The 19,336-nt window shown below is 38.6% G+C and overlaps 2 protein-coding genes across 3 annotated transcripts in view; one reads left to right on the forward strand and one right to left on the reverse strand.

Moving 5' to 3' along the window:
- The window catches only part of MYPN (myopalladin), a 62,313-nt gene extending 58,073 nt beyond the window's left edge, over positions 1 to 4,240 (forward strand). For both annotated transcript variants that reach the window (XM_027660937.1, XM_027660936.1), the window contains 2 exons: positions 1,808 to 1,941; positions 3,999 to 4,240. In XM_027660937.1, the coding sequence (XP_027516738.1) occupies positions 1,808 to 1,941; positions 3,999 to 4,168 (304 nt within the window). In that variant the 3' untranslated portion in view covers positions 4,169 to 4,240. The remainder of the gene's footprint in view (positions 1 to 1,807; positions 1,942 to 3,998) is intronic.
- An 8,652-nt stretch (positions 4,241 to 12,892) lies between these two features.
- On the reverse strand, positions 12,893 to 14,311 carry ATOH7 (atonal bHLH transcription factor 7). Its single transcript, XM_027660954.1, has one exon. It carries the CDS (start codon positions 14,147 to 14,149, stop codon positions 13,694 to 13,696), a length of 456 nt encoding a protein of 151 aa, XP_027516755.1. The 5' UTR covers positions 14,150 to 14,311; the 3' UTR covers positions 12,893 to 13,693.
- Between the last annotated feature and the right edge of the window lie 5,025 nt (positions 14,312 to 19,336).

Below are 19,336 nucleotides of genomic sequence, written 5' to 3' on the forward strand. Positions count from 1 at the left end.
GAAAACCTGTGTGATAAGTACAGATGGTGGTGTTTTTAAAACAACTTCTTTCACCTACAAAAAGTTGTAAAAAGCTTGCTCTCCTGTGAGGTGAGCAATGGCAATTTCCTTGGCTCAGAAAAAGGCAATGGAGCATGACACACCACTGCTTCAGAGAGTGGGGACAGAGCTGACAGGCCTGATAGAGCACGTGAATCTCTTCATCAAACACACCGTGATACAGTATTTTAATGCGTTTTAGCACCTTATTCTCTCAGAACTAGACTGAGGAAAAAACAGTTTAAACTATGTACAAATTCAAACTCAGAACAGATAGAACCTGGTTTTGAATGCCCATGAGCATGAGATGATAGAGCTCATCATATCAGATACAGAGGCTGATAACCAAGTTGATCAAAAACAAAGGCAAAGACTTTGATCCATGCTTAGAAAAAACAACCCCTCTGCTATTTCAGACTGCCTGCCCCAAAGGCTTCCAGTGGCTCAGCACAGATCCATGGGCAGCACTGTTCTTGTTTGTCCTCTCTTGCCTCACTGTTATCTTCCTGCCTGAAGCCAAGAGATGTTTTTGTATCACTATATGGACACAAACCAGCATCTATACCACTGCACCCCCAGCATAAGGCAAATTATGTAGTGCATGGAGCAAAAGGTGAATGTTCCCTTTTATATTAGAGCTGTCAGAAGCACAAAATGTCCTCCTGACCTCAAAGTCTGTGGTTTCATTCTAGTTCATAAGGAAACAAAATCTCAAACTTCAGAACGTCCTGCAACTTCGAGTGTTCTTATGTACTCATCTCCCACCTCTCCCTTTATAATGAGAGAAGCATTTGGGTTGATAAAAAGGACCAACCTTGCCCTAGACAGCAGAGGAGTCTCAGTTCTATACTACTGAAAGGTTTTTCCTGGAAAATGCAGCCAGAAAGTCTTAGATTACCAAAGAGCAAAGGAAGCAGAGAGAATAACAAAGCAGATTTCTTTCAGAGTGTTGGCCAAACAAATCTTGCAGATTTTGCCACTCTGTCATTTTCTCACAGAAAAGGGTGGCCCAAAAAAGCTGCTGCCTGGCTCTGGTTACTGTTGTGAAAAATACCACAATTTCATATAAGTGTTCTTGGTATTTTGTTATTCTTCCAGCTTCTGAACTAGGAGAAAATACAGCATGACTGCACGGCAGATTTGCATGGGTTTAGTTCATTGGAATTCAATAGATAATTCTAATATTAATATATGCAGAGCAACAAGTTAGCTCCCACTGTCAAGCCATGGCTGTGTACAGAGAGCAGCCAGAACAGATTTCAGCTACTCTGATCACTGAAAGCAAATCTATCGACTACAACTTCCTCCTGAGGGGAAGAGGGGCAGACACTGATCTCTTCTCTGTGGGGACCAGGGACAGGACCCACGGAAATGGCCTGAAGTTGTGTCAGGGGAGGTTTAGGTTGAATAGTAGGGAAAGGTTCTTCCCCCAGAGGGTGGCTGGGCACTGAACAGGCTCCCCAGGGCAGTGGGCACAGCACCAAGGCTGACAGAGCTCAAAGAGTGTTTGGATGATCCTCTCAGGCCCATGGTGTGACTCTTGGGGATGGTCCTGTGCAGGACCAGGAGTTGGACTCGATGATCCTTGTGGGTCCCTTCCAGCTTAGCACAGTCTGTGATTCTGACACTATAAAGCAGCAGCAGTCCAAGACATTTGAGGATAGAAATTACGACATACCTATTTCATATTTAACACACATATTTTAAAATCTCGAAGTTTGATATGCTCTTGGGAAATACTAATTCCCAAACCCTTGTTTTTCCCCAGCATGCATCAAGACACAACAGGGTACGTCTGCCTCCTCATCCAGCCTGCCAAGAAAGCCGATGCTGGCTGGTACACCTTGTCTGCAAAAAACGAAGCTGGTATCATCTCTTGCACTGCTCGACTTGACATATACGGTAGGTACTGGCTGGTGAATAAAACCAATCAGAAATTATTGGCTTTGACTGGGTTTGAAATTGGTGTCACAGCATGGCCACAGGTTAATAAGGCCCCCAGGAGGAGGTAAAATGATACAGCTAAGTGGCCAGACTAGCTCTGCTGCATCAGCTTAGAGGCGGGTAAGGAAAAAAAAGCTCTAGAAAGAGTTTTGCACAATATTCCCTACTCCCATTTCCCACCTTTCAGATTCCCTGGACGCATAAGCATACAAACACGTATCCAAATTGAGCCTTAACTCTGTTCCCTCTGACACATGCCTCTGCCACAGTCCTGGCCCCAGATGGAACAATAAATTGCACACAAGAAAGCGGAGCCCTTCTTCCACAGAGCATGGATGGGGCAAACTGAGCCCAGCTGATGAGAGCTGGTTTACATCTAATACGTTTGTCTAGAAAAAAGAAGGTCCCAGCCCACTTCAAGAACTACAGCCCATCATTTAATTACTCTTTTATCTATGTAAGATGTAATAACCAAAGCAGTTTATCTAGAGCAACAGAGTACTTTGATCATTTAAGCAGCATAATAAAACAGAAAACATATATATTTTATATATATATATATTAAATATGTATTTTCCACAAAGTGGTTGGATTATAACCAGAACCTCAAAGGCAAAAGAGACCAACGTTTTCAAACTTGTATTTCTAATTTTTTTTAAAAACCGACCTAATTATCAAAAAAAGGTCACCAGTACATCTCTGTCAGCTTCCTGCCACCTGGTGGTGATGCGGGCAATAGTAATGGAAGGATCAAGAGGGGGCTGGGGAGAGGCTGATTCAAGAAAAGGGTCACATAAAAGCGAAAACAATTCCTTAGATATCTAAATGTTGAAAAGCATCAATTTAATTTTCACGTGAAGGATTTAAGGCACAAACAGGAAAAAGAAGAAAAGTGAGAAATGCTTCCCAATTCCAACTATCTTATCTAAAGTATGCGAGTCATACCCCAAAGTGAGTGACAGAAGTGATTTTTCCCTGTGCTATTTTGAATAGGTGCGCTTGGGGTATTGTAAGTGCAATCTGATATTTTCAATTCCATGTACAAAGAAAAATAACACGAGTTCAAGTAGAAACAAATTGGGGGCTGCAAGAAAAAAAAAAAGAAAATCACATGTCCCTTTTTCAAGTATTTCCAGATAGACAGTATCAAGTCAGCATGGAAAGATATTTCCTGTCAATGCTTAACATGCAGAATGCAGTCCCCTGCAGATGTAGATTATCAGAGTATTGAAGCCTGAACTTCCACCCTTTCATTTTAACTGCTGACAGTCGTATTTGTCTGATTTGGATGCAGACCTGGAGGTTTTGTATGGGTAAATACTGGCAAAGATAATATAATTATCCCTTTTCTGAAGCATTTTAGGAATGATAACTGCTAATAATAATAATAATAACTAAATATTCTTACAAAGTTTCAGCGGTATTTGTTCATATGGAAACATGTTGAATGTTACTTTTAAATTACTGAGTATGTGTCTTTGGATTACATTTCATGATTTTAAAAAATAATCTAGGAAACATGTTACTACTTGTAAGCAGTAGAGGGCAATCAAAATTGTAATCACTTCCTTACAGAATTTCAAAGCAATAATACAGGGAATTTAAATGCCATCAAAAGATTTTCAGGAAAAAAAGCCCTCCAGAGGACCAAGAGCCCTGTCCAGTTTGTTTGTCTGTTCATGCTATGGTGTGTTATCAGTTTTGATTGCAAGAGCTTTGGAGAAGGCTCCAAAGATTCAATCATGAAATTTTGGACTTGGTGAAATCCACATAAACATTGCCATTGAATTGCACAGGGATGGAATTCCATCCGCAGGCTTCAATAAAAATACTCCACACGTAAACCACATCGACGATAATATTTGAAGGAACACGACCTAAAACAGAGAATAACGCTGCTGTGCTCTCCTCAAGGATGTTGGCAGCAACTTTTCGGGTCCGTGTCTCGATTTTTGTTGTGTCATTGCAAACTGCATTAGAGGTTGATACAGCCCGTTCTGCTTGTGTCGCTTCAGCTCAGTGGCACCGCCAAATTCCACAACCGCTCAAGCTCCGCCCCGGTGGCAGCCGGTACGCAAACCTCACCAGCCAAGGACTCGACATCTTCCCTGCCTTCCCAACTCCTGAGAGCTCTCTGCTCTTCTCATCCCCATCCCAAAAGTTGGTGGAGAGTGAAGAACTTTGAAAAACAAACACTTGTTCCAGTTACACCCGCAGAGATATCAGAACTGTGAAAAAATAAATAATAAAAAAAAAAGAAGAGGTACAAGTGAAATGCTAATGGTTTACAAGCAACTTGTTTATAATTAAGTGTACTGCTGCTGCAAATGTTGCAACTAATACATCATACAAGACTTTTGCATATTATTTTAATGCAGGATAATTGTGGTATGGAGTGTTGTGCAATAAATTCAGTACTGTGTAGTTTGCTAAGAATTACATAGTAAACATAGTTTTCAGCACCTAAAAGCCAATACCACTTTTACTTCTTGAATTAAAGCTACTGCACTGTAGCTGCCACGGTAAGGATTGATGCTGATGAGTTGGAATTCTGCCAGTGAAAACATTGACATTACAGTAACAGCAATCTTAATGAGGGTAAACAACAGGACTTTGAATGTAATTCTAAAAAACATGCCAAATAATCACAAAGCACAAGTTAAAGGGGAAAGATGTAAGTCATTTTTATATGATTATTACCACAGAATATGCTGATTTGGGATTATCTTAGAATTTTTGAACTTCAGACTAGATAAATATAGTGTTTCATGTAGGTACAGTTGTATACCCTAAATATTTATATTTGTGTGTGTGTGCGTGTGTATTCCATGGATTATGCGTTCACAGTGTAAGGGGTCATAAAATAAGGTACAGGGCATGTGCATAAGGTGCCAACATAGAAAATGAAAACTCCTTTTGTCTGAAACATGGGCCCATTGCTGAAACTATTTTCCAGATGTGCTTCCTACTTTTTTCTTTACCATGTTAGTGATCGTCTGTCTTTAACACAGACGATAGCAAGCTTATAAGTTCCTGTCTCTTTTTCCTAATTTTTAATGTGCCTCTGCCATCTAGCTCATTTTATAACTAACTGAAAAGGAATTATGATCTGGTAAACTTTTACCATCACTTAGGAAATGATCACAAGTGCAGTGTCTACTATGACGACAGAAAATCCTGCTAATACACAAAAATTAAAAAGTTTAGCAACAGTTATGTGCAAAGAGCTAAAAAAAACCCTACTGTAACTAATAATAGTAATAAATAAGGCAAATAAATGAAAGCTCGACAGAAGGTGTTAAATGATAGTGTTGTCAATATATTTAAATATATTTAGCATCTACACAGTTGCATTAATACCTCCCAGCTCTTATACTCTGAACGTTTAAGATGTTTTCCTGCATCTTTAAATTACTGCTAACCCTCTTCTCTGGACATTGTTTTTAAGCATTTCTTACTTTCCATTTATAACATGGTTGCAGAACACAACAAAGTCCTGATCAAAGTCACAAAAATGGAAAAAGAAATTAACAGATACTTTCATTTTAGACTGTTTGGAGTTTTTTCAAATTTAAAATTTTAACTGAAAAAAACTACATATGCAAAGAAAACAATGGGGAGTTATCTTAAGAGTAAAAGAATATTGGATATATCCAGAGACTGAGATAGAGAGCATCTTTCACTGGGTTTCCCACAAATACAGCTGCTGTTATCCCTAACTACTGGTTCCCTAAGGGTTTAGAGGATGTGAATTTCTTGTATTGTGAGTGAACGCCACACAACAAAACCATCATTATAACTCCCATGCTTTTGTTAGAAATCTCAGCAATTCACCCCAGAGTGAACAGACCAGAAAGCCAAAACACATTCATACCCTGAGGCACAGAACAAGCTCCAGATACTTCCATGGGAAAGCAGAAATATCAGTTGTTGCCCATGTTGTACCTCTTCCCTGGCAAACAAAATAAAAGCAATAGCTATTCAAAGTGATGCACTGAGTGACTCCAGTTCTGAGGTGCCCAGCTTCAGATACGCTGTGGATCTGATTTTCTCAGATAGAGAATCTACTGCTCCTCTTGTCTTCACTTTTTAAGGATGGCTTAGGGATTCCATTTTTTGCCTGGGATCTATCCTATTAGGCAAGTCTAGCTACAAGAGTGATCACTTGAAACAGAGTTCTTTACACAGTACAGAAGAAAGGAATACTAGTACTTAGTATTGGCAAATATCTGGTTACCAGTGCTGGAATCACACTGCTCAGACTGACAGCAGTAGTGGTTCTCACATTTCACAACACACTCAAAAACTCAGTGCGAATTAAAAGACAAAGTGCACAGTGCAAATATGCAAACCATATCTCATCCCCCTTTCTCTGCAATTTCAGTGGAATGTCTCCAAACTCACATCATTACAACCTGAACTGACAAGCTGAGGATTAAGTGGTATGATGTTTTTTAAAATGTCCATTCAGTTCTCTGGAAGTGGGAGGATGAGAAGCTACTGCTCAAAGACTTTTTCCAAAGATCTGTGTAAGGAGGATTAAGCCTTAGTCATTCAAGAAGGGGCCTTAGAAATCTCACCAAGAGTTAGGCTACAGAAAACGGATCACCAAAATCTGTCAGCTGAACATTCTCTCCTGGACAGTGTTTGCAAAAGGATCAAAATCCATCACATTTCCCTACATAATGCAGAAGTCAGTAATTTGAATTACTTCCAGTGCATCTGATAGAAACAAAATCAGAATCTGATCCCAAATGGTCTGTAGTCATTACATTTTGTTAGTTAACTGTTACAGGACACTTTTCCTCTGCATACACTGAGCCCATAAAGCGAGTCTGTACAGGCAGCTTATGTGAATGGATGTCAAATGCTGTCAGTAGTATTGATATGCTCATCACAAGGAAGACTCGATAGAAAAAGACACAAAAATTATGTTTGTTGTTAAGTGGTGGAAAAGCCAATGGAAAAAGGCTTGTGTAAGTAGCAGAGACAGCACTGAGTTGTTTAAGTTGTGGGCTTGTGAAGGATGGCACTGCCTTCCCATACTATGTCAAGCTGTGCCAGAGCCTGTGCAACTGTGCTCCTTCCTGACCAACACAGCTGCTCATTGCTGGTGTTTATTGAAGAACGGATCTGACTCCACACTAACACAGCATTTCATTCTCTGGCTCAGGGTAGGCTACTGCAGCAACAAAAATCAATGCTAGACCTTCCAACTGAGGTCACTGTTAGCTATTAACTTCCAAAAGTCCATGAAACCAGCCCAGTGTGGAGTATAGTACTGTATCAGTACAACACAGAAATGGTCAGGTTTGTAATCTCTCAAGTGTTTACTGATTCAGAATCTTGAGGTTTGTTTAGTTTCCCCTTTCCTCAAAGTCCTGGTTTTGTATACAATCAGAGGCACAGTATATTGGAAACAAGTAGAAATAACAGCATTTGCACTGCAATTCTAGATTCAGAAAGTATTGTCTTTGCTTTAAAATTTTGGTCCAGATGGATGCCAACCCAGCCTGCAGCAGCACAGAGGGCTGCACTGGTATCATTGGACCTCTTGCCTTAAAACTGCTGCATTGAGTTCCTTGTTTTCATCTGGAAGGTGGAACAACCCTTCCCAATGCCTCACGTCTGCCAGTGTGAGGAGATGAGAGCACACACTTCAAACAGGAAAAGCCAGGTCTGCAGTTCTTCATCTTAATACGTAAACAAGTGCCAGTCCCAACTGGTCGCAGTAATCGTAGGTACTTCCAACACGTCTGGAATAAGAATTCATTTAAGAACTGTGTTCTTAATGCTACCAGGTTTAAAAGCATTACTTTCTAGAAAATGTTGTCAAACAAGATGATTTACAGACTTAACAAAATATTTATACTGAAAAAAAATACTGGAGAAGTGAGTCATTGATATTTGCCTTATTATTTCCAATATAAAGACGTTCACTTTGAGCTTTAAAATTCTGGTTTATATCTTTTCTTGATTAAAGTTGATATTTTTTATTTTTTGATCCAAAGTCATCCTCACTGGGAAGAAAAAATGTTAATATCAGTTTTAAAGTACACATGAAAGGAAAAAACAAAACACCCGCCCTTCATCTCACCCAAACTTAAATAAATGCTTCAAAGTTGCATACAAGACTGTGTCGTTCACACATTTGAATAATTGTGAAAATGTGCAACAATGTCTGAAGTTCTCAGAACTTTGCTGTGACAGCTGATTAATGAAATCAGACTTTACATTATTTAGAAGAAAATCATAAAGTACTGTCAAGTTATATACTAGCCATGCTTCTAGCAGGTAGTTGTAAAATAAAGTTGTTGCCTTTTTAAACAACTCTTGATATCAGTTTCCTTTGGTTTTAAATTATGCTTTCTTTTGCTGATAACCTCAGCCTCTTCACCTGAGGTTGAAAGAACAAGTATTCTCAGGGGTACCAGATACAGAAGAACAGAACCAAAAAAAAGGATGAGTGCCACACATTTGCTGGTTGTGATTTTGCTTTCCCATAACCACATTTCTCCATTCTTACCTGATTCCTCTGTACTTCTGTGCCTGCCAGGTCAGAGAAAACCTTCCTAAGACCATTTTAGCTCAGCTGCTTCCTCTAAGCAACACAAGTTGCTTTTATTAACGCCTTTATATTTCAAGTCCAACATAAAGAACCATTTATTGCATAATAAAAAGAAAACCTGGGCCGTATGTGCTGTGAATTTAAGTGGAGTTCTCCACTTACAGCAGGGGGAATTCTGCTCAGAAACAAGCATCTTTATGATCACACAGTCTGTTAGTAGCAGGCATCATGGTTTTTTTAAAGAAATGGAAAAATATTGAAGACAATCTGAAATTTTAGAAAAAAAAAAAAATTACTATGCACCCCAGGCTGCAGGAAGCCAGTCAAAAATTAACTTCTTATTCCTTGGAGTTACATATGCAGATATTTTAAGCAAATCCTGTATAGGACACATTTTGCATGCTAATTTCGGTACAAATGAAAACTGGACTACACATTAGGAAAAAACTTGTAGACAATACTAAAATGTACTCTTTGGTAGAAAATACATTTGTATATTATACAGGGGGTTGGTTTGGGGTTTTGAAAGCCACTATTTAATGGAATGTAATTAAAGTTAAAAATATAGAGCATTTTTTAATAAGTTCACAAGTACTAGGTGAAATCAATGTTTGTTATAAGATATCTGTGTAGAGGAAACACTGGACTGCTTCTTCCATGAATAAATACGTCTTTATCCTCAGCGCATTTGGTTTTTTTACCCTGGACATTTCTAGAAATAGAAGAGTTGAACATTTTTTTAGACATATTTAGAACAAAAAGCAAATGTTCTGCAAACTCTTATTTTAAAAAATCTAGATAAGTTTCACTCTTGAACCACAGAAAACTGCATCCATATTGCTTAGCTCAAATAACTGGAATCCCAAGTGTAAGGGTATCTAAAGGCAAAAGTTTCCTTTGGCAAATCAAAAGTTTGCCTGGATGTAATATTTTTTTTAAAACTTGTGCCTGGTCAATCACAGGAGAGACTTCCACAAAGATTTCACCAGGGAAGTTTACTTAACAAGATAGAAAAAGTCAGCTAAATACAGAAATACCTAAGAAGTTGCCATGTCATTGACTTTACAAGTCTATAATGGAGGTTGGTCCCCTTTTTACTTTTAAGAATTGGTACAGCAGCACCAATTCTTGGTGTTATTTCGGAATTCCAGTCAAGAGCTGAGTTTTGCCCTGTATGTGTGTATATTACGAGATGGGCTGTGCCCTAAATACCTTATAAATGGTGAGATGGAAAACAGAAGCCTAAAAAATTGGAATGAATGGAAGCTGTAAGACATGCTACTACACATCTGCTAAAGATCTCAATACTCAGACAGGAAGCAGCCACTGACTTTTTGTTACTAACACACATTTTGGGAATGTGCTACTATGTGGGAAAGCTAATTCTGCTTTCAGCCACTGAAAAGTCACTGCAGTTAAAACTCTCACTCTAATTCCAAGCTCAAAAATAACTCTGAGCACGGAAAAACAGGGTGACGTGATTCAAAGAATCAGAGAAGCAGAGTATCCATAGCTACTTCAAAAAGAAAGCCCTGCAGAAACCCTTTCAGAAGGACAGAGGTGAATTTCCCACAAAAAGTTCATTAGAATTTCATCCTGAATTTCAACAGTGAAACATGTATGCGTGTAGAACACAAACAGATACTTAATGAAGCAAGAATTTCTCATCCCCAATGTTTTCACAATAACGTGGTTCTAGAATTAGTGATAACTGGACAGATGTGTCAGGTGTAGTACTGATACTACAAATAGAAGCATTTCAGGTTTGCACTGCTGTTCAGTGGGACCAGGATTCATGAGCAGACAAAACTCAGTCACTAACAACACACCCAGCTCTAAGCACCTAAGCTTTTGCTTCATTAGAAGCAATAATTATTTAAGGGGAGGGGGTTTCCAATGCCCATTCCAGTAAAGTCCAGTACAGAAGGTGGCTCACAGCCACTACCTGACAAGCATCAAACAGTCAGTGGGGAACAAGTATTTGGGAGCAATAATCAAATCCAAGTTAAACAGTTAAGTTTATATTTCATGAACTGTCACTGAAGTATTTGTAAAGGAAATCTACAAAAGAAACTAATTACTTCCTGAATAGTTGTTGAGTCTGAGAAGTCACAACCAACATGGACATTATCTGCTTTTCAGACTGCCTTCTGAAAGGATTTTTAATGATTAAAAACTTTCTCACCACCCCAATTCACTCTCCAAAAAGCTTTGGCAGATGATCAATAGACAGACAGCTGTCTACACACTACAAAGGACTTACTCTACTGCCTTCTGTACTGTAGTAAACCAGAAATACCAACTGACAGTTCAAACACGCACCCTCCCAAGAAACAAAAATACTACAGCATTATATATATTAAAAAAAAAAAACCACCACCGCAATTTTCCCACTAGTAATATTACTAATATTATCAATAAACATTCACCTCCCACTACCACAACAAAATCTAAGAGAATGGGAATGATAATCTTATTATAGTGCTCAACAGTAGAGATTGATGCCATGACCTGATTTACAAGGGTTCACAATCTATGTACTGCACTACAGCACTTTTTAGGGCTTCAGTTTCAATTCTTAACAATTTTTGGTAACGTGAGCACAGATATTTTATAGTTTGTGTTGGTTTGTTCCTCTTTATGTGAGCTTACTACCATTTAACCATTCACTGCATACTAATTTGGTTTTTTAACTATATCTATCATCATATGCAGTAGACAGTAAATTAAAATGTCGTGAGGAAGAAACAAACTTGGAAAAGAAATAGATGTCAAGTACTTTTACCTGAATTACATATAAACTGCAGTGTCACGTCCCACAAAAACGAATCATGTGCCAGTAGAGACAAACACAGTCTTGTTCTTGAACACTACTCTGGTATTTATCCTTTTGTACTGTGATCTCCTTCCCACCTCAGCTTTAGGATATCTTTCACCAATCCAAGTTTTCCATGGCATATAATCACATGATTTATTTGTATCATATTCCCATTTCAGTATGGAAAACCCACTACTGTCCCAGCAGTGCAAGTGAGACAGTGTCTGCCTAAAGTTTACAGCTAATAAATTAGGGTAAGATGGCACAGCATTTAATTATTTAAGAATTGCATTCATTCCCATTACGTACATCAACTTGTCACTTACTGATAACATTCAAACAGTACTAACTTGACTATATGATGAACAACAATTAATTCTATTGTATCTATGAGTAACATGCCTTCATACCCCTACAAGGATGAATCTGCTTTCTGTTTGCTAAAAAGCTCTAATGTAATTCATAAAAAGCAAAGGCCCCCATTTTAATAATTAACACTATTCACTGCTTTTAGAGAGGCTAAATATACAATAAGAAAAACATTCCTGAATGTCAGTGTTTAAAAGGAGAGTTGCTCAGAATACACAGTGTCTCTTCCACAGAGGTTTAACCTGGCCTGAAAGTGTCCCAGCAGCTTCCACACCAGGAACCATCCAACTCCCACCTCAGGAAGTGTCCAAGCCTCACAACAGTGACCAAGGGCAAAACGTCAGGAAGGGCTCTGGCAGAAGACAGACAGTGAGGTCAGGTGTCTGTATGTAACTGCTCCTGCAGCACAGGCCCTCTCCCCCAAAGCAGGCTTTAGTTCCTATGGATGCTTTTGTTTTCTCTGAAAGCTGCTTAATTGTCAAAAATAGCTCCTATCAAAGCTAATAATTTGTCATTTGAAAGAATTCTCAAATATAAGACATGGCAGCAGCCAGCAGGGAACCTGCCAGCCTTCCCTGCTGGAAACCCACCAACAGCTGTTGTGGGACAGCAGCTCCTTTTCTCCTTCTCTCTCGTGGCTAACACCAGCCAGGACTCATCTCAGGGAGTTCCCCACAGCAGCACCAGCAGAAGGACCCCTGAGCTTCAGCCTGCTGCCATCACAACAGGCATCAGCAGCTGAACTCCTGCAGACTCCCCACCCTGCTACAAACACATCTGCTTCCCCAGCCAGTCTGCTCCTGCTCCTTTTTTCGTCTTCCCAACCTCCTTTCCTCTTCCGCCTTTTCTCCCCAGACCCCTCAGTGCCCCCCAAGTGAAAGCAGCAAGCAAACAAAAGGCCATTCAGCACATTACCGGGGCTGAAATGAACTCAACTGCTCCATCATTTTTTCCCAAGCTCTTATCTTTGAGGCTGTTTTCCAGAGGGTACATAAAACACATTCCTTACTGTAACTGGGAAGCAAGTATCATTTGGCAGCAGGGTTCTTCTGCACATTAAACTGCCAGGACTGTGATGGAAGCAGTGTAACATTTGGTGCAGGAAATACACTAGTAAGTAATTCCTAGAGCAGGAATTTCAGGTAGATGGTGAGGACATAGCATAGAAAACACTTTATTTATGATTTACAAAATCTGTTATTGTTTCCAGATAACACAGGATTAAAAAATAAAATCATTTAAAGTCTACAAAAATCTAAAAGTTTAGATTATTTTCACGCAAGCATTCTCATTTATGGTATATAATCACACATGCTTTTACAACCACTAAAAATAAAACATTCTTTCCATGACTTGAAACTAGCTCTTTTTTGAGCATACAAGAAACACCATAAATTGGATTAAAGCAAACCTACACAACCTTGGAACCCATAATGTCAAACTTACAAAGTTTAAGAAAGTTAGTTCTCTGAGGACTAGAACAACGATACATTATAAAACTTTTTCCATGGGAGCCATTCCTGTGAAAACAAACCAAAGAATAAGTTCAAAGATGACATAAAAATAAAAACATGGAACAAAGTTAATTTCTGGTGTTATTCCATTCAGTTACACCATGGGTCAACTTGTTCCATGATTTGTAGAAATACTGTCATGATTCATCACAGTAAAAAAAAAAAAACACCAAAAACTTACTTAATGGAAAAATCAAATGAACTAGATGAACTAGGAAACAATTGTCAGAAAGATTTCAAATTAGAAGTATACTTTCCACCAGCATTAAGTAAATTCAATTTTCTTAAATGCATTTTGAAGTTCTCAAAGCAAATTCACCAAATTAGCATAAGACGCGAACAAAATGAGCTGTTATAATGCCAGTATTACCTTAGTCAAGCAGATTAACTCTTGCTAATTATTAAATTACACATCTGCTGCATATTCTTAGTGCACGAGTTCTAATTAGCTGTTTGAAAGTGTTCCGGGTGGTAGCTGAATATCCGCTGTGCGTACGGATCGCTGTCCGCGGCCAGTTTCTGTCCCGTGTAATGGTGGTAGCTCTCGGGGTGGAAGTGCTCACAGTGCAGGCTAATCCATTCCCGTTCAGTACTGTACCTTTCTGCTTCAGCAAGGATTCTGGTGAGAGCCATGATATAACTCAGGGCCATCTGCAGGGTCTCGTACTTGGACAGCTTCTTATCCTGACCCCACTGCGGGACCACTTTCCTCAAGCGATCAAAGGCCGTGTTCAGTCCTTGCATCCGTCGTCTCTCCCGGGCGTTGGCAGCCAGTCTTCTCTTGGCAGCGTTCTCCATCCTTTCCGAACTGCACTTCACAACACAGCCAGCTCCACTCCTGCACTGCATGTTTGATTCCACACCTGAATCCGAGTGACTGGATTTACAGGTTTTCATATTTGATGCAGCTTCAGTTTCACACACACACAGAGATTACTTTGTAAAAATTAGATATTTAGAAAGTGGTCAGGAAAGCACTGTTTTGAGCTGCCAGCATACCTCTTGAATCTGTTTCCAGATCTCAGTGACAAAATATTTTTCTTAGCTTCCTAAAAAAAAAAAAAAAAAAAAAAAAATCTTCTTGTTCTTCTGGAAATGTCCAAAAATGTTTCTTATAATTTAAAGAAAGAATGAAGAATTGTTAATATCTTATGTTTTCATTCTTTTAATTTCTTTAATCTCAAGTAGAGAGAAAACAATGAAATCTCCCTTCTCAGAATGTATGTTACTGAAGAAAATGATCCATTTAATCCAACTAGGATTCCAAAAGACTATTTCAAATGAGGGAAGTTCTGGTTCAGTTTAGGAGAGTATTTTAAAATGGTGATCGGTTGCGATCTGAAGATGTAACGTCCTAACAGAGATCTCTCCTTTGGCTCCTGCTGGCCAGCAATGACTGTGTTGTATGGACAAGATGAGGCTTTATAGGAACTGCAAAAGCCAAACAGGTGGTAGCAGGTGGGCAGGCGGCACTCTGCTTCCATCCCAGTACCTTCCCACCCTGGGAACTACAGGGAGGGAAGAAAAAAACCAGAACAGTAAAATCTGAACATTACAGCCTTCATCTGGTGAGAAGTCTTCCAAAGCCATTCTGTCCAGCCCTAACAACTTGCCATCTGGAGTAGTGTCTGGCTGACCCTGGGCAGTTAAGCAAAAGATCTTTTCAAAGGATAAATCTGTTGCAACACAGGGGGAAAAAAAAAAAAAAATCTCTGTGCATTGTAGCATTTGTACATTAAAGCACGTGAAAATTCTGGTGAAGTATTGAGGATAGAAGAAACAACTGTTTTAATGAAACAGGAGAAATAGCCTAATGATATACAGCCAAGAATAATGTTTTGCACATATGGTACCAAAATAAGTGAACTCAAACCACTAGAAACCCTTCAGCAAGCACAATTTTAATACTGTATAAAGTACACAACATTGCAGTCAGAACTGTATCTTGAGAAAAATGGGGATTGTGTATTTGCCTGTCAGCAAATTCAGTGTCATGAAATCACTGAAATATCCTTAAACAGTTGAAATGTAGCTATGGATTTATCTAATAATGATTCCAAAAATACACAGATAGGTTGTGATAGTCACACACAAAAACATGCAAGTATAGAAATCGTCTGAAAACTACTGTTTTTAATACACTGTATTAAAGCATATATGTGCATTTTATGTGAGTTAGAAGTGTCTTTTTAGCAATATCACTAAATAAGTAATGAGAATAAAAGAGTATGTGAAAAACAGAAATCTGCTTGCTGGCAGTAAGGGATCAATTCTGCTACCAATTGTAATGATAGAGAAGCCACCCTATATACACCCACATAATCAAAACATCTTTCTTTTATTGTACTTGCACTACTAAGACCATAGCTACATAAACTTAGGAGGATATATCAAACAATCATTTTATGATGTATATACAAAGGGGGGGGGGGAAACCTGCCACACAACGATTTATTATCTGTATTGATTTCAAACTTAATTAAATTGTTACCAGCATTCATAAATTAGTAACTTTTTTCATTAGAGACTGAATACTGTATATTTATTTAGAACTATAGCTCAATTGTTTTCATTATGACTTCAAAACTTGGTGTAGTTGTAAACAGCTGATTAATCCCTAGCAAAAGCAATGACAATGAAGTGAGGTTGAATAATCCAGAAACAATAGGATGCAATTGAACACTAATGGACTCCAGCGTGACAGATGTTGAACGTCGGCTGTTACGCCCAGTTGCTCTGCTCTTAATATTCTGCATCCTAATGACTGTGATCAGAGAGGAGAGCTGGGGTAGGGGCTCTCCATTATCCCATTATCAAAATGCATGCCACTTCTTCAATTTTTAAAGAAGTACAACTGCACCACGTTTCATTAGAAACGTTCCACTTTGCTCTCTGTGTGCACTGACCTGTTCTGCCATACACAACGAACGACTACCACACGTTAAGGTGCTCCTTTCTGACTGACAGTTTCTGATTATCCCTGTGAGGGAGAGGTGAGAACAGCACCTTACAAAACCCCTCATAACCATATGTCCTTTCCACCCCCCAAAAAAAAAAAAATCAGCAATTAGAACTTGTGAGATATTTCTTTTTCTGAAGGCACTTCATGGGAACTACTGCACGTGCAGCATTAAAAACAAATACACATCTGATCTTCATGCTATTGCTGGAGCATATTTTAGTGCTACTGCAGCCTTCTATGCCCAAATAAGTTTGTTAAATCCTTTGTCTCTTACAATGAATCTCAAATGATGTTTAATGTAAAAGAAAACAAGAGAATCAAGGTGTAATAAATAAGTTAATAAATATTGTGTGTTCTCATGAGGTAGCTATTACTCAATTCAGGTAATTAATCACTCAGTGTTAGGAGTGCTGCTAACTTCAAACCAGAAATACAAAAAGTTTCCCTTTAAAATGTCATATGGTATAATTCTGTATTTTTTCCTTTGTCAGGTTTTTTGTTTTAACTTTATATGTGCTGCTAGTCCTAACTGATTCACCACCATTATGCTTTGACTAACACACTACCATAATCTCAAGAGAGAAGCTGTGATTTATCTCTCCTACTGAACAAACTGTACCATTAGCTTAAATGGCTTATTACCAAATCACAGGACAAGGGCCCAGATCCATTTGGATTAATAACAAACCCCTAACAGGATTTTATAGCTTATAGGCAAAGCTTAAAAAATGCTCTGTGTCTGATGAAAACATATGCTTTTCGTAATTTCATTTTTTTTAAAGTTTCTGCTTTATGAACGAGAAACATGAAAAGTATCAAGGTCTTATCCATACACATCAATTAATATAGTTCATTTGCACAGCCCCCCTGCATAGCCATATGAGAATGTTATTTCAAACTCAAAAATGAACAGCTTTATTGCTCAGTGAATGACAGAAAGGGTATAAGACTAAATTTTCCCAGGTTTCCTTCACTTGGTTGACTTCCTCTATATTTCAGCTTGTCTCAGTTAGTGCTTACATAATTTTACTCCCTTCCCCCTTTAGTTTTCACAATTTCTCAGAGATAATAATATTTGAAATATTATTTTTCAAATTATCATCAATATTTTATGTTTTCAAAAAGCTATTAACATATTCTGATGTGATACTCTGCTGCGGTGCTAAAAACTTTTCCAGATCCCAGCACGGGTTTTGTACACCAACCATTTCATAAGAATTTCCCTTTTACTCTTATTTTACCGTCATAGACAATCTCAAGTCAGAGGAACATTAGAATCACCAGAAAGTTCTGTGTCTACTCAAGTTACTCAAATTTCAACTTTTCAAATTCTAACTATGCAGGTACAAATTTAGTGCTACTCCATGATCCTTGCAGCATTATTCTTAAGTCACATTTTAAATTCAAAACAGGATCATTTATCAAAATATTATGTTTTCCTCAGAGAAAAACAAGAGAGATGAATAAGAATGCTATTTCAGTCCTAACCCAAATTATTTTAGCATCTTTAAGCCACCACTGAGATTAGGAAAATGGAGGAGAGTTTCAGTGCATCAAAGAAATTAAATAGTTTCAGGATCTATGACTACATACATAAAGTCATAAAAATTGTCTTCTGGGTATCCAAGTTAATAACTGAGATGCTGATTATCCCTCACCTGTACTACTATGGAAAACACAACCTAATTACCTCTGCTGTGGATTAACTGTAGCAAAACACTAAATTTAAAATGAAGTGAAAGCAATATTTCTGGTTAAAGTCTAATTCCTCAATACGTTCTCTTCTCTAGTTGTACTAAAAATAATATAACAAAACAAGAATCTTACCTCTCCCTTCCAGCCAGAAATGACTAGTTCATCTCAGGTAGATCCTTTCTAAAAGCCTCCTCAAGACTTCTTAGCACTGTAGTTCTCACTGAGGAAAGCTGAAGGACTGGCATGCTGTGTGCTGCTTGATTAAGAGCAGGTGGGTAGCTACCAAAATACAACCATCCTTAAGGACCCAATTTCTTGCAGCACTTGACTCAGCTCACAAGACAGGCTAGAAATCACACACAGGTGTGTGGAATCCTGTGTTCTCCTGCCTTGGTTATTTGCACTGTTTTCCCTGTCACGGCCATAGGAATATCAGAAAACACAATAATTCACCAGAGAATGTTGTATCCTGAACTGACAGTAACTAATACTGGCAAGTTGAGTAGCAAACTACAGCTGCAAGAGGAGCCTGCAATCATTTCACCCAGAGCTTCCCACCCTCATCCTGGACACCCTTTTCTATGAGCGCTTAGAACGTTATAAGTTTCCTCTTCAGTCTCTGGTTGAAATTTTCTTTCTAGTAGCTCACGTAAGTCTTCCAACTACACTTAAGGCTCTACTTGCCATACCCTCCATTTACCACTTCTCAATTGACCCATTTCTCCTTGCCAGTCATCCTCTCTGTTCCACATGATCTTTCTTAGATAGCTTTCCCTCAGCTGAGGCTCAAAACCCACAGCTTTCCCCAGCGATCCTGGGCAGAATACCATTTCAACACAACTTTGTTTGAAAGCATGTTTTTGCAATAGGAGGTCTGAAACTGCCTGAAAAATCAAAAATGAGAAAGGATTTCTTTTCTCATGGTACTAGAGGAACATGTTTTGAACCTGTTTCTCACCTACATTATATACTTAATATGATTACATTATGCACCTTTGTACACATACATATACACAAGACAGCTCACCAAAGAAGTTTCCACTTCAAATGATATCACAACCCACTGCACCACTAAAGCAGCAAAAAAGGCTTTGACATATTAAAAAGCTGGTGAATTTTCTGAGCACTTGGCACCACATATGATCTCGTGTGCTCAAAAATACAGGTATCCACCAAGGTCAATCCCACCTGCACACGCTCAGCAATCTGCAAAAGCTGTCCTGATGTTTTCCACAAAGGGACCTACAGACACCCAACAGGAGACACACAGTGACCTTTTATTTTCCTGTATACCCAATTTCAATGGGACAAGAGTCTTCCAGAAAAGACCTTCCATTACTACATAGCTTGAGAACTATTAAAAGCACTACCTAAAATGCTCCATGAAACAGACAAGGGAAGAGATCCAGTTTCCCCTCCTGAATTCA

This window comes from Corapipo altera, unplaced genomic scaffold (assembly GCF_003945725.1).
Source record: "Corapipo altera isolate COAL_440 unplaced genomic scaffold, ASM394572v1 133, whole genome shotgun sequence".
Taxonomy (NCBI): Eukaryota; Metazoa; Chordata; class Aves; order Passeriformes; family Pipridae; genus Corapipo; species Corapipo altera.

What these genes read in the sequence shown, in the direction of transcription:
- ATOH7 (XM_027660954.1), bottom strand. Translation starts at nt 14,149, where the DNA reads ATGAAAACCTGTAAATCCAGTCACTCGGATTCAGGTGTGGAATCAAAC.